General features: G+C 41.7%; 1 protein-coding gene across 1 annotated transcript in view; it reads left to right on the forward strand.

The window, feature by feature from the left end:
- Positions 1 to 15,535, forward strand: part of LAMB1 (laminin subunit beta 1) — a 111,406-nt gene that overhangs the window by 84,792 nt on the left and 11,079 nt on the right. The window contains 6 exon segments of the mRNA XM_007945067.1: positions 2,995 to 3,364; positions 6,607 to 6,791; positions 8,481 to 8,722; positions 12,036 to 12,239; positions 13,175 to 13,319; positions 15,121 to 15,328. Coding sequence (XP_007943258.1) covers positions 2,995 to 3,364; positions 6,607 to 6,791; positions 8,481 to 8,722; positions 12,036 to 12,239; positions 13,175 to 13,319; positions 15,121 to 15,328 — 1,354 coding nt within the window.

Here is a 15,535-nt window from a genome sequence, read left to right on the forward strand (position 1 = left end):
TGATTTTTAGGTTAATTTTTAGGTCCTACCACCGCTCGGAAATGTCCAAGACATTTGTGCCGTCAGGGGCATTCAGGTCCCTGCCAGACCGCAACTGCATATGTATCCTTTTTTGGTATTTTCATGCAAATTCTTCTGCTAGTTGGGGTTTAGTCTACTTCTGTATCCTTCCCTTCAAGGCTCAGCAGTCCAAGATTATCTTCTGTGTCTGTGTCAATTGGTTTCCCTTTTCTTTGTTGAAGAGGGTCTGTGCAGTCCTTCTGCCTAGTCTGCCATCTTGCCAGAACACCTCCTTCCTCATTTTCTTGTTCATGACACTTTATCAGATGCAAACCAAGCTTTTGGCTTCAGCAACATGAATGTGGGAGTGTCACTGGAAACACTATTGTTGTTGTTATTTGTGTTGTCAAGTCGGACCCGACTCATAGCAACCCCTCCTTGGGTTTCCTAGGTGGTATCACTACGGAAGTAGATTGCCCAACCTTCCTTCCGACGAGTGGCTGCTGGGTTTGAACTGCCAGCCTTCTGGTTAGCAGTCAAGTGCCTTAGGCACTACGCTACCGGAGCTTTAGGAAGGTTTTTTCACAAGGTTATACATGTGGCCCTTGTGCTTGCCTCCCGGGAGACTCCATTACAGAAGCAGTTCTGGAAACCCAATAGTCAGGGAAGGAAGCACAGGGGCACAGGAGCTTTAGCAGTTAGTTTCCCAGCTTCAGTTTGAAATAAAAACCTGATGTATTGAGGAGTCCTTCCCAAAAAAGTTCAAGATCGACTGTTCAGTGATGATACCACAGTCCAGCCATCTGTGAAACTGTTGTCAGTTGGAAGGAAGGAACGTTGGTCAGTGCAGCTGAGCCGGGCAGTGTCTTCTGCAGAGAGCTGAAGCTCTGCTGACCTCTGCACTGCTGGCCTGGCCTGAACTCCCAGCGCCAGATGAGGAGGAAAGCCTTCATGTGAGCCCTTGCTACAGCATGGGGCTAGCATTTCCCCTTCAAAGATAGACATGACAGAATGAGAGCAAGACATGCTTTAACAATGAATCGACAACAACAAAAATACACATTTATTATAGAAATTAAAAATAAATGCATCATATGCACACATCTCCTGCCTCAGGCATGAATCCAGTCACAGCTTGTTGAGGACTGAACTAAAGTGTGCCTTTGCATTGCCTGAGGGAAGAAATCATTTTTTGAGCAAATGAAAAGCATGTGCAGCATCTGCCTCATGCCCTCCAAGCGTGAGGGAGGTGGCTAAGTGGGCACCGGCTCACTAGGCTGCCTTTGGTGGGGCCACCACCCTCTGACCAAGTGGCTGGAGCCTGAGGGGCAGGAATAGACAAAGTTGTCTCATTTCCTGCATGTGGAATCACTTTTTCCTGTATTTACATGGGCCCTTAAGTTTGCACATCAGCCTACTGTTGTTGAACTTCCAAAGCCCTGACACCTTGCTCCAGCTCCACCCTTTGAAGAGTAAAAAGAAAATAAATAAATAAAAGACATTAACATACCAAAGGATAACTACAACAGCTAGAAAAATAACACAGTATTCTTCAAAATAGGGTCTGTTGACCCTCAACATCAGCATCACCAGGAACTTATTAGAAATGCTAATTCTCAGACCCCGCCCCAGACTGACTAAATCAGAATCTGGAGATGGGGGCGGGCAGTCTGTTTTCAGGAACCCTCTAGGAAATTTGAGTACATGTGCAAGCTTGAAAGATCTTGACATGATCCAGGCAAATTTTAGCTTTCTGGAAGATGACTGGATTTTTACCAAATAATAATGGAATTCCATTTTGAAAATTTAAGCAACATAAACTCTTTAGGTATAGCATTATCTACATCTTCACATTCTCCACTGCTAACCACCACTGCTAACTGAAAGCTCGGCTGTTGGAACCTGCCAGCTGCTCCATGGGAGACAGGAAACCCTATGGGGCAGTTCTACTATGTCCTGTAGGATTGCTATGAGTTGGGTTATGGCTAAGCCAGAGTTCAGTGGCATAGGCATTGTGTTAAGTAACATCAACCAAGGACACTGATTTTACCCTCTGCCATTTAGCTCTGCATAGATTGCCAGCCCTATGGGGCCAATGAGAGTTGGAGACTGAATGTCTCCCAAAGTCTTTTCTATCACTTCTGACATCTTAAGAGCCTGTAGTTTTTGTATTTGGTAAGGGTGGTTATCACAAAGTCAGTTACCCACAAATTAGATTATATTAGCTGAAAGCCACTAAAGCACCAGATACTTGGAATTCATGTATTATTTTTCTGATTTCGTTTTCTTTTCATCAGGTTGTTTCATTTCCCCCTTCTGTTTGTGACCCAGGTGGGGTCAGGTCTGTTGCTCATCAACGTTGTGCCTTGTGCCAGATGCCCATGTCATCAGGAGGTAGACCTGAATTGTCCATGCTGCTGTGACCTGTAGGGAAGTCAGAATCAGAGATGGAGGAGGGAGGCAGAGGTAGCACAGAGGTCCATGGACTGTGGAGTTGCAAAGTGATGACTCAGAATCCTGGCCCTGCTGTTTCCTTGCCATGAGATTCAGGGCAGCTCCCGTAATCTGTCTCAATCTCAGTTTCTACATCACTATCAAAATAGTGATAATTGTACCATCTATTCCATAGGGACTCAAGTGAGTCAGAATCGACTTGATGGCAGTGGGTTTGGTTTTGGTTATCCCACAGGGTTACAGTATCGGTTAAATGAGATGATACATGTGAGGTGATACTACAATGCCTGGCACATACTAAGTGGTCAATAGGTGTTAGTTATTTTTTTCTTGATAATATTATTACTGCTGTTATTACAGAGTGGTTCGCAAGGGTTGAGTGTGAGCTGGAGGAAGCAGCTAGCCTCTCCATAAGCCTTTGGTAAATTGTTAGTGGTTGACACGTTCACATTGTGACAATGACTGAGGGTTCTAAATGCCGATCCTATTGTTGAAATTTGTGATCTGGTAGATCAGCTCACCTTCCCATTTCTCTTCTAGCCTGTGACTGTGACCCCAGGGGCATTGAGACGCCACAGTGTGACCAGTCCACGGGCCAGTGTGTCTGCGTTGAGGGCGTCGAGGGTCCACGCTGTGACAAGTGTACTCGGGGGTACTCGGGGGTCTTCCCTGACTGCATGCCCTGCCACCAGTGCTTTGCTCTTTGGGACGTGATCATTGCTGAGTTGACCAACAGAACCCACAGATTCCTGGAGAGAGCCAAGGCCTTGAAGATTAGTGGAGTGATTGGGCCTTATCGGGAAACTGTGGACTCTGTGGAGAAGAAGGTCAATGAGATAAAGGACATCCTGGCCCAGAGCCCAGCAGCAGAGCCACTGAAAAACATTGGGAATCTCTTTGAGGAAGCAGAGTAAGTGGTTAATGAACCAGAATAACAATACACAGTATTTCTGCAGCATCGTGAATAAACAGCAGAGATTGTGGCAGGGTGCTGACTAGCTTTCCTTCCGTCACGGGGCATGGTTAGTCCTGTGAGTAAAAACACATTCTCGGCCATTCATTTTCCAGCACAGCCTTTACTCTGGGTGTTTGGGTGAGTGAACGTTTGCACATCATTGGAGACCAACGTTCTTGAGGCTGCGGTATCAAATGTGTGCATGTTATAGTCAGTGGTCCTCCCTGTAACCTATGCTCTGAGGCAGTAGAGTGGCAAGAACACTGGATTTAGAGTCAAAAGAGCCATCACTGAGTCTCAGCTCTGCTCCTTGCTATGCTTATGGACTCAGATAATTAATTCCTGAGCCTCTGTTTTCTCTCCTGCAAGTGTGTGTCTGCTGCGGAGAGGATAATAATATTGTTAGATAGTATTATATAATATTATATATTTATATAGAATATAATAATATTATTATTATTATCTGAGTGTCTCCCGGAGAAGGAGAAACTCTGGTGTCTTTTGACAGCCTGCCGGAGAGTCCACAGTCCTGACACAGCTGTTTATTTAACTAGATATCTTGTCATCATCTCAGGAAAACTAGTTTCATTAATCTTTTTTCAATCCAAAGCCCAACGGTGCATGTTTTAGAGTTCTAATAGGGCTTACTTTAAAATACACACAGTATTAGATTTGATTTGCCATTGGGTCAATTGCAGTTCATAGTGACCCCATTGGAAAGAGAAGAACTGCCCCATAATTGCTATTATTTTAAGTTTTGCTACTACTGAGGAAAGTCCATTACCACAAATAAGACTCTTTGTTTCCAAATTATTTTTGCTGCTCAGCCATTGGTCTGCTAGACTAGTGCATCGTTCATCTAATTATTACAAATTTTCTGTAAGAAGAAATCTTTTTCCTAGCTCTTGTTTAAATAATTCTCTCTCTGACTGGATAGTGTTTATTTTGCCAAAGAAAGGAAACAGAATTGAGCTGACTCATGCTGAACTTCTGAGGGGTAATTTCTCTACTCTTTCTTGTATCCTCATCCATTCTAAGTACCTTTGCCAAACATTCCTTTGACTGAAAGAACCCCAAAAAAAACACAACATAGTAAGATCTAGGAGCTGAAGGAAAAAACAGATTTGAGATTCTCCAAATGCTGTTTTTCATTACACACTGACCATGTAGGAACGAGTGATGGGACTTTCTTGTAATCCTGTACATTGAGGTGATTTTACATTACAACAGAATACAGTAACATTTTTTTGTGATGAGGCCTTAATCAGCATCTCTGAGGAGTCCTGGGTGGCATGGATGTTTAAGTACTCAGCTACTGACTGAAGGTCAGTGGTTTGAACCCACCCACAGCTACCTCGGAGGAAAGGTCTGCTGCTCTGCCTCGGAGAGGCCACAGCCTTGCAGACCCTCTGGAGTGCAGTTCTAGGCTGCAACACATGGCGTCACCACAAGCCAGACTTGACCCCATGGCAACTGGTTTGGTTTTCAGAAGCCAGACACACCTTTGACCTCAATGCAATGTATGAGAATCAGGAAGGCAACAGGTGTATTAGCTCAAGTGATTTGTAGAAGGTCCTTCCAAAGGGAGCTGAATTTCAAATAACTGGTCTCTTGATTTCACAAGCCTCAAGTTTTGTGCCCAAGACCAAATGGTTACACAGGGTGTTAGGAAAGGTTGGATGTGGGCTGATCAAGCATTTAAAGAGGACTTTCATCTCATGAGAAAGACTAAGGTGCAGCTCAGCTTCCTAATACACAGCGCTCACTGGAGGGCAGGAGTCTGTGTGTAAGCTCACTGAGGACACTATCTTGACCTGGTCGCCGAGTGCTTCCTGGAGAAGGAGAAACTCTGGTGTCTTTTGACACCCCGCCAGAGAGTGTCAGCTCTGCGTCTGCCCTTCTATTTATTTAACTAGATAGCTTGTAACCATTTTAGGAAAACTATAGTTTCACTAATCTTTTTTCAAGGCAAAGCCTAAGAGTATATGTTTTAGGGTTCCAAGAGGGCTTACTTTAAAATACACACAATATTAGATTTGATTTGTTTAAAATTGTGACATTTTATGAGACTTAAAAAGAAATGAAAGCCTTCTGTGAATCAGCTGATTAACAAAAGCACAAAGAAACTATGTATTTTAATATCCTCAGGAAAAAAAACCATGGGATTTTCTAAAGGTAATTTAATCTACCAAATCAGATGATCTGTTTAAGTATTTGTTCTTTGAATGGAGTCCGGCTTTATGACCACCATGAAAATCATGTTTCTAACAGCTCCCAACCTTCTAGCATCTCCAGATTTCCCAGTTTTTTACGTTGATTGGTATACCCTTGAGAAGACAGTTCAGTTCAGTGAATTAGTAACACAAAGCTAAGGTCTTTTCAAATACTGCTTTCTCTGTGATTTTATGTACACACACACACACACACACATATACATACACACTGTATATATGCACAGTAATAAACAAATAGATGCCTAAAGTATGGCTTTATAGATAGTTAAGACACAGAACAAAACAGTTGGGTTTAGATTTCAAATGAAATATTGTGAAAGCTAAACATTGATCGTATTTCACTCTCAGTAGATACTACCTTCTTTCTTATGAAAAATAAAAGGCCCGTTTGTTGATGGAAGGAGGCGGCTCCTTGCTTGAAGGGGAGTGGATGCAAAGCAGATTTAGATGACACTCAGTTGTCTTCCAGGTGGGCTGTAGGTCTTCCTCTGTACATGTTCCATCTTGCAGAAGACCCCTGAGGCTCAAAGAAAAATATATTTGGCAGGTTGTGGGGAGGCATAATTTTATACTGGAGTCCTTTATGTCTTTTTGAGTTTGTGTGATTATGTGAACTGGAAGCTGTTTACATATGAAGGTGGGCCACCACATTCTTACCTGTGCCCACATTACAATAGATTTAGAATCCCTCAGATGGTCCGTTCTCTGCAGCACAGCTTAGTGGCACCTCTGTGTTTTTCTTCAAAACCTTTGAAAAAACACAAAGTGCTAGATGTAATATCATCACTTAAAATAAGGAGAATAAAACCAGTACTTAGAAAGAAATGAATTGTTACAAATTACTGAATTCATTTGAAATTACACAGAGCAGTGGATACAGTATGAATAGAAAATGTAAAACTGACACTTTAAAATTTCTCTTTGGTTTATTTTACATCGGCAGACTTATCCTTCTCTTTACAGGAAGTTAACCAAAGAGGTTACAGAAAAGATGTCTCAGGTAGAAGTGAAATTATCTGACACAGCTTCACAGAGTAACAGCACAGCTGAAGAATTAGACTCTCTGCAGAAAGAAGCAGAAAGACTGGACAACACAGTGAAAGAACTTGCTGAGCAACTAGAATTTATCAAAAACTCAGATATTCGGGGTGAGCATTTTTTGTGCAGATATTCAAAACTGGATAATAACCATCTTTCTAACCACTTAATGCACTACTTGTAGGGGGAAAAAAAATCTAGTGCTTTCTAATAATTATTAAACTTTTGGTCATTGAGTTGCTGCACAAATGAGATTAATGTCCCCATTAATGTGGGAATTGGGGCCCAAAGAGACTAAGTGACATAGCAAAGGTCCCACAGAGTAAGTAGTAGTGATTGCATTAGAATGGGATCTGTTTTCTGATGTTTCTTTTCAGTGAGTGGTTCAGCCACCATAGGCTTTTGTTGAAAAGGCGCTCTTTTAAATACTTAAGAACTTAAATTAATAATTCTGCAAATCCTTTTATGTTTTAAAATGTTGCTTGGTCAGGGAATAATTAGTGCAAATGCTTCATTTGCTGATATCATAGGCCATTGTTCTGGTTCCCTAATGCCACTCTGACAAGAGTATACCGCAAATGGGATGGCCTTAACAAACAGGAGTTTATTCTTACAATTTGGAGGCTTTAAGTCCGAATTCAAAGTGCCAGGCTCTAGGAACTGGGTAAAAGCCTCTCCACCTTGGGGACCAGCTCTGCCTTCTGCTCCTGGCTCACCGCAGCTAGAGGCACTCTTCACCCAGACAGCTGCTGGCTGCTGAGGCTGCCAAGCCCAAGGTTGACAAGTGAAAAGACACAGTTCTGATGTTACCAAACCACATGGCAGGCCATTAATTTAAGTCCATTGTAAGTCCCAAGGTCGGCAGAGCATGGCAGGCTGCTGAACAACATGGCTACATGCAGGGTTCAAGCGTGCCATAAGCTAGAGACCATTTCCAAAGCTGCTGTTTATATACGGGAAGCAGACCACATCCCTAAAGTAGCTACTCAGCTACTTGTGGTAGATCCCAGCATGGAGCTGATTGCCAGTCTCATCATGGGGAATAACTACCACCAGCTGCCAGCCACTCAACCAGGCCCAGCCAAGTTGACACACAGCCTTAACCACCACAGCCATATATAGGACCAAAAATAAACCGGTTGCCATTAAGTCAATTCTGACTCATAGTGACCCTATAGGACTAAGTGGAACTGCCCCGTAGGGTTTCTAAGGCAGTAAGTCTTTACAGAAGCCAACGCCCTCATCCTTCTCCTGCTGAGAAGCTGGTGATGACTAGCCAAGTGCTTAACCAGGTGCCACAATGTCTCCTCACCCCTAAAAAGCAAAAGAAAGTAGAAATGTCAGATCACACCATCCATCCCTATTTTGTGCCCAATTGCTTTTTTTTTCGGCTTGGTCCCTAAAGCATTTTTTGTCTGTTTTATGTACATTCTAGCCATTTGCATTGGGCTCAGTCAAATGAGACAAGGGAAAATTCATCTGGACATGATAGGCTTCCAGATACCAGCTATTTAGAAATGACTGGATGTTTGGCTGTGTGTGGGAATAACATCTGCTTGACAATTTTTCACTTTTTATCCAGATGTTTGGCCATCTCCAGACTCAGACTCGGCACTAAGGGGACAAAATATATTCATTGTTCTGGAGAGAGAACATGTACCTCTTCGTGAAGATTTTCTTCTTGAATTTTACAACAAAATCATGCAGTCAATTTAAGGCCCCAGACACCAAATATGGTATTGCTTGGTGAGGAGATCAGGTTCAACAGAATTAACTGGGCAATTTTGTTTCTGCCATAGGTGCCTTGGACAGCATTACCAAGTACTTCCAGATGTCTCTTGAAGCAGAGGAGAGGGTGAATGCCTCCACCACAGATCCCAACAGCACTGTGGAGCAGTCAGCTCTCACTCGAGACAAAGTGGAAGACTTGATGCTAGAGCAAGAGTCCCAGTTCAGGGAAAAACAAGAGGAGCAGTCTCGCCTTCTTGACGAACTGGCAGGCAAACTCCAAAGTCTAGACCTTTCAGCCACTGCTGAGATGGTGAGGTTTGGGGGCTTGGCCTTCCTGACTGCTGTAGTGCTTTAGGAGCAAAAAGAACCTGCTTTGTCATTTATAAAGGAGTCCTGGTGACACAGTGGTTAGCCGCTCAGCTGCTAACCAAAAGGTCGGTGGTTTGAACCCACCAGCTGCTCCATGAGAAAAGGAGGAGGCAGCCTGCTTCCGTAAAGACTTAGAGCCTTGGAAACTCTATGGGGCAGTTCTGCTCTGTCCTATAGGGTCACTATGAGTCAGAAGCCACTTGAGGGCAGTGGGTTTGGGCTTATCTTTGATATTATTCACTTTGCAAATGAATCCATAGGAGAGAAACTCCCGGGCTCAGGTCCCTGGATGACAGTACAGGGTATACTTGACCAAGTTGAATTAAAAGCAACAATCCTCATGTTTCTACCTTTTCCCTCTCTTCTAGCTATATTTCTCTGTGATAGAACCAAGGAACTATAGTCTATGTTCCCATACTATTGTATGGACCCAGTGCCTGCTTACTTAAACTTGATCCTTTTTATACTGTATAATTTCTTTTTTACTTTGTGCTGATTGTGAGTACAAAATCCATCTCAGTGGAGGAATTAAGAACTGTTCTGTGAAGAACTTCCTAAAAACAATTAAGAGAGCCAAGGAATTTTTTTCATGGGTGTCAGCTGAAATGTTCCTTTGTTCCAGTAACTTTACCTGGTGAAGGTTAACCCTGAAAGCGGCCTAAAAAGTAGATGCATTTTCCAGAACCTTTTAAAAAGTATCCCTGGAGCCAAATGAAATTGAGTAGTGAGATTAATGAAAATCAGGCAAAAGGCCAAAAAAAAAAAAGCCAAACTGAGCCTGTTTCTTCCTCCTGCTTCCTTTTTGTTTTTCATGAAAGGGGTACCTATCTGAGAGAATTTGAAGGGCATTTTTTGTTGACTAAGTCTTGTGTTCGCTTGGTTAGAAACACAGGTGCATAAGATAATGTGAAGCATTTAGACTTTGTTACAATTTTGTCTTGGTGTAGTTCCCTCTCTGAGAGTGAGAGAGAGAATGAGAAGAACATGCCATCTGTACTGTATTGTGACCACTTCTATCGATGCCTACCAGGTGTTCCATTCATTATCTCATGCATAGGGTTTTCAAGGCTGTAAATCTTTACAAAAGCAGACTGCCTCATCTTTCTCCCACATAGCAGCTGGTTCAAGCTGCCAAACTTTCATTAGCAGTCGAATGCTTTAACCGCTATGCCACCAGAGCTTCTTAGGAAATTCTGCCCTGTCTGTAGACATAGAGAGTAAATATGTCTCCTGTCACCATTTAGAAAGGAAAATGGAAGCCTAGAGCAATGTGTAAATTGTTTCTCACAGTAGAGAACACTGTCACATATACACAGAAAATGCCTGTTCTCTCTTCATCTTCTTTCCTCTCGATTCTGATTCTTTCCTCACAAATTACACTAAAAAATCAGTTATCACAAACAGATCACATCTCTGCAGACTACAGTGGGAAGGAGCTGTGCACGCAAGAGGGTTCTTGCTTTGCAACAGGCAGCATCTCGTGAGTCAGTCAGGGGGTCGGGGTCTTTAGTCCTGTCCTGTGCTTCCTTTTCCACCCCCTAAACTACATAGGAGGAACTCTGTTAGCATAGTGGCTAAAGCACTTGACTACTAACCAGAAGGCTGGCGGTTCAAACCCGCCAGCCACTCCTCGGAAGGAAGATGGGGCAATCTACTTCCGTAGCGATACTGCCTCAGAAACCCAAGGAGGGGTCACTATGAGTCAAGTCTGACTCGATGAACTACCTAGAATTAGCCAGCTCCTTAGGTTCTTTTTATTGATTTATTTTCAGTTCTTACTAACAGTCTTTAAGTCTCTTCTGTTATTTTTTCTTTAAATTCTATTTATTTTGTTGTTGAGATATACACAGCAAAACACACCAATCCAACTGTTTCTGCATTCAGTGGCATTGATTCCATCCAGTTGTGTGACCATTCTCGCCCTCCTTTTCTGAGCTGTTCCTCCCTCATTAACGTAAACTCACTGCCCCCTACGGTTCTTGTCTATTCTAGTTCTCTTATTTTCATTTTGTTCTTGTGAATTATTCCAGGCGAATTCCCCTTACAGGTTCCATACGGCCATTTCCTTGGGTAAAGAGATTTTGTATCCCTTTGTGTTCTTCAGATACCTTCAGTCCTTTATCTCTGTGTCTGTTTAGCTAGAACCATGCATTTTTTCATGCCTGTCTGCTGAAATAAACAGACTTTCTGGTGTGCTCTCAGATTGTTTTTAGAAATACCTGAGGCCTTACACTCCTCTTCCTAAAAGTACCCTTTTGCACATAGGATGAACTTTATTTTCTGAAGCTTTTTATGTACTGTAAACCAGTTATTAATTTGAGACATAAATGGGCTTATAATTATTTTGAAAGTATTAGGCTAAAGAGTTTATATCTATTCTCTACTCTTAAAAACGCTATTTTTCTTGCTTCAGAGTATTGTTAACTACTTTTCATTTCAGTAAACCCTCTGTCTCTTCAGGTTTTTCACAAAAGCATTGCTCTACATATTATTTTCTTCTTTTTCAGCCTTTTCCTTAATATAACATACATGTAATTTCTGAATTTATCTGCCAAGATCATTGATAAGTTTCTGCTAGATATGAGTATGTGTGGAGAAAGTCTTTGGAAAAGCTGTATTCATTGTTGCTTATACTGTTTTTTGTCTTCATCTCACATCTGGAATGTTCTCCCTCTTCCCGTGTTCAAATTCCACGAGCCAGCAAACCCGCCCCCAACTACTGTAACCCTCTCATTTGTCTGCTTTCCTTCATACTTAAGGCAACTGACCTCTTCTTGGCTGGTTTGTGTGGGGTGATCCCATCTTCCTAAGTAGATGGAAGATTACTAAAAGAGTAGATAAATGGCTTCTTAACATCACTGTAGTTGTCAGAGCAGTTAACATGGTGCTGGGCTCAAAGTTTTCTCAGTACGTATTTTTTTAATCCAGCTGGTTAGCAGAAGAGGAGATCTTCTTTGGCTCTCACGTTAATAAAATTCAACTTGATAAAGCAGATAATATTTGCATCCTGGACAAAGCCCATATGGTATTCAAATTCGTTGGCAAGGGATTATAAACTTTGTTTCCTTGGTGATAAGCAGGTTAGTTTATTCCTAAACTTTGTTCCTTTCTCCATCCTGCCTTCTAACACCATTTAAAGCACCTTTGCTGAGGACCACCTACATGCTCTGTGGGGCCACCCAGGCCCTCTACAGCTGTTAAATTGCAGCAGACTCACTATCTGAACCCTCTGTGCCTGACCCTTGGTTTTACAGACCTGTGGAACACCTCCAGGGGCCTCCTGCTCCGAGACTGAGTGTGGCGGCCCAAACTGCAGAACTGATGAAGGACAGAAGAAGTGTGGGGGACCTGGCTGTGGTGGTCTGGTCAGTGTTGCACACAGCGCCTGGCAGAAAGCTATGGACTTTGACCGAGATGTCCTGAGTGCCCTGGCTGAGGTGGAACAGCTCTCCAAGATGGTAATTCAGTGGATGACCTCTGTTGTTTTTGTTGTTTGTCTGCTTGCTTCGAGTTGTAGATTGGAGAATCTGAAAGGAGAAGTCCATTCTGAATGCTGATGACAATGAAAAGGGAATTCCACACTTAAGTAACGAACATTTGTGTTTGTGTGAGGTCGGGAAAGAGAAGGGGAGGTTTTATACATAGTAAAAAAATTTGGTTTCCTCTTACTTAGGAGGCTGGAGGGTAGGACAGGGAATACACATGCTTTACAGCAAGAAACTTAAACTTTAGGCTACCAATAATTTGGTATAATCATGTTTCTTATCATGGGTCCAGGTTTATGAATAAATCTGGCTATACCTACATCCATTCTGTACTTAGCAGTTAAGCATTTATTCTTCTGAAGTGACACAAACTGTTACCTAAGTGTTTATGTTGGTGCCTGAGACAAAGACTCCAAAACCAAATCAAAGTTCATGCCATCGAGTCGACGGTGATTCATAGCAACCTCATTGGATTTCTGAGGTGGTAAATCTTTACGGAAGTCTATAGCCCCATCATCCTTCCACAGAGGGGCTGGTGGGTTTGAACTGCCAACCTTCTGGTTGGCAGTCAAATAAATGCTGTAGACACTATGCCACCAGAGCTCCTTGAGACAAAGACTAGGGAACATTTTACTAGAGTGGCCAAATGATTTGAAGGAGTTCAGAAATGTGAAACATTTTATATGCTAGGCCTATCTATACAGGAATGTTGTATAGGAATCTGTCTATGAGTACTTTCAGTGTGTACAGGAATACACTCTTTTGTTGAATCGAAGAAATTTGTTTCCAGAAGTCCGTGATTCCAAATGTTTTAATTTTTCAACATCATTTTCTGGATCATTTCTGATGTTCTGTTCTTCTTTAGTAAGAGTGATCCTGTTTCATGGGTAATTTATGCCTCATACCAGGTCTCCGAAGCAAAACTCAGAGCAGATGAAGCAAAACAGAACGCTCAAGAGGTTCTGCTGAAAACAAATGCAACCAAAGAAAAAGTAGACAGGAGCAATGAGGATCTAAGAAATCTGATCAAGCAAATCAGAAACTTCTTGACCCGTAAGGAAACTTTTCATCGTCACTTTCCTTTTGGACATTTGTTTCTGTCTTAGAATGTAAAGCTTAATATGTAAGGTTTTCTGTTTGGAAGGTCATGAATCAAACCTGTATTTCAGCTAAAACCAGTTTCTGGCAGGTGATAACGTAACATTTCCAAATAAGAAAAATTTCTGTGATAAGAAGTGTTTCCATTTGATAGAATGCTTACATCACGTGTATGTAAGTAACTTTCTCCAATGTTAATACAGATACAAACCTAATGGGATAGTCAAGAAGCAAATCAGCAAGTCAATTATTTACTGTGAGAACTGGATTTGGAATTTATATTAGAGATCAAATATAATGGCGTTAGAACTTTATCTCAAAGTATGAGAGTGTGTTATTTTGGTATTGCCCCAAGCTCTGTAATCCTATTATTTCCAGATATTATACATATGGTTATACTCTGTACCTTAAGTTCCTATAGAGAAAAAGAAAATCTCTAGAATTTGTGATCCAACTCACAAATGCTCACAAGTGCTAGTCACAGTCTAAGTGTTAGCAATAAGAATGGTTTTGGCTACAAGTTACAAAAAATGCTCATTTGAAATTCAGTTAATCAGAAAGGACGTTTATTATCTCATGTAACAAGACATCCAGTCATAGGATTGCTCCAAGTTTCAGGCACCCATGTACTTTACATCTTTCTGCTTTGCCATCTTAAGTGTATGAGCTTTGTTCTCAAGCTCATGGTAAGATGACTTCACATAAAAAATACAATATCCAATAAAAGAGGAGACTACCTATTCTTTTGCTGTCTTCTTAAAAGGGAGGAAACCTTCCCAGAAGCCCTCAAGCCATCCATCATCTCATAAATCTCATGGACCAGAAGTGAGTCATAGGCCCTGCATAAATGTCATTGGCAAATGGAATGGGATTGTCATAACTGACAGGCTAATCAGGATTTAACTCTGAGTTGATATTTACCTTAGTTTAGAGGTAGATGTCTGAACAAAATCAGGATTCTGCTAGCAAGGAAAAAGGGGGTGGGGGATGGGTAGTAGTAAGGAGCCAACAGTATTTGCTATGGACACCTTAAGGAGTATCTTGTGAAAGCCATCATTCAGTCCCCTATTTTCATCGTATTAAATGCACTGGGATCCTTTTTTCTGTTGACAGTCAAAAAAAAAAAAAAAGTACAAATGAGTAATCTGAGGCATGTGAAGTTTCATCTCATCATAATTTCTTTGACTTTTCACATTTGACATTTTAAAACTCCTTAGTTTTGACCCTCCTGGTTCTCTGCCTGGGTCATCTCCCTTTCTGTAATCTGAAGAAATTTATAATGATTATCAACTTGTATGTCTGCATTTACAATAATATCTTAACTGTTCTTCCAGCCTCAACTGAAAGTTTTCATTGCCATTTACGATCAAGCATCAGCCCTGGTCTCAGATTGTCCACAATCTGAACCCATATGCTGAGCTAGGTTTTCACATTAACAAACATGCTCTGCCCATACTATCTCTCCATCCAGAAATGTCCCTCTTTCTCCTTTCAAATCCTGTTTGCTCTTCAACATCTTAGCAGTTCCCTCATCCTCCTGGCAGCCTCCCTTATTCACTGCCCCAGCCTACCTCAGATTCCGGTAGGACTCATTGTGCAGTTACTTTTCATGTGTGTAGGCGTCATCTCCCACTGAATTAGATTGTAAACTCAAAGGGGAAGTGTGTATCTCTTTCTTGATATAACCCCAGTGCTGTTCACAGTGAAGATGCACTGATAAGCAGCTGAATGAGTGACCCATCTTTGCATTCCACAGAGGATAGTGCTGATTTGGACAGCATCGAAGCAGTTGCTAACGAAGTGTTGAAAATGGAAATGCCTAGCACCCCACAGCAGTTACAGAACCTGACAGAAGATATTCGTGAACGAGTTGAAAGCCTTTCTCAAGTAGAGGTTATTCTACAGCAAAGTGCTGCTGACGTGGCCAGAGCTGAAATGTTGTTAGAAGAAGCTCAAAGAGCCAGGTATCTGAAGACATTCTGGCATTTGGGTGGCTTACTTTGAGTACCTAGCAGGAATGTGTAGGTTTACTTCTTTTTTTTTTTTTTTTTTGTTGGATTATGAGTAGGTTTAATTTTCAAGGCTATCCTTCAATGCTATGAGCAACAGCTTTAAAATATGTTTGATTTCTTTCACATTTTTGCCTGATTTTAACATCTTTACTGACATAC

The sequence above is a fragment of the Orycteropus afer genome, unplaced genomic scaffold, assembly GCF_000298275.1.
Source record: "Orycteropus afer afer isolate SDZICR_OR568_19922 unplaced genomic scaffold, OryAfe1.0 scaffold00007, whole genome shotgun sequence".
Classification (NCBI taxonomy): Eukaryota; Metazoa; Chordata; class Mammalia; order Tubulidentata; family Orycteropodidae; genus Orycteropus; species Orycteropus afer.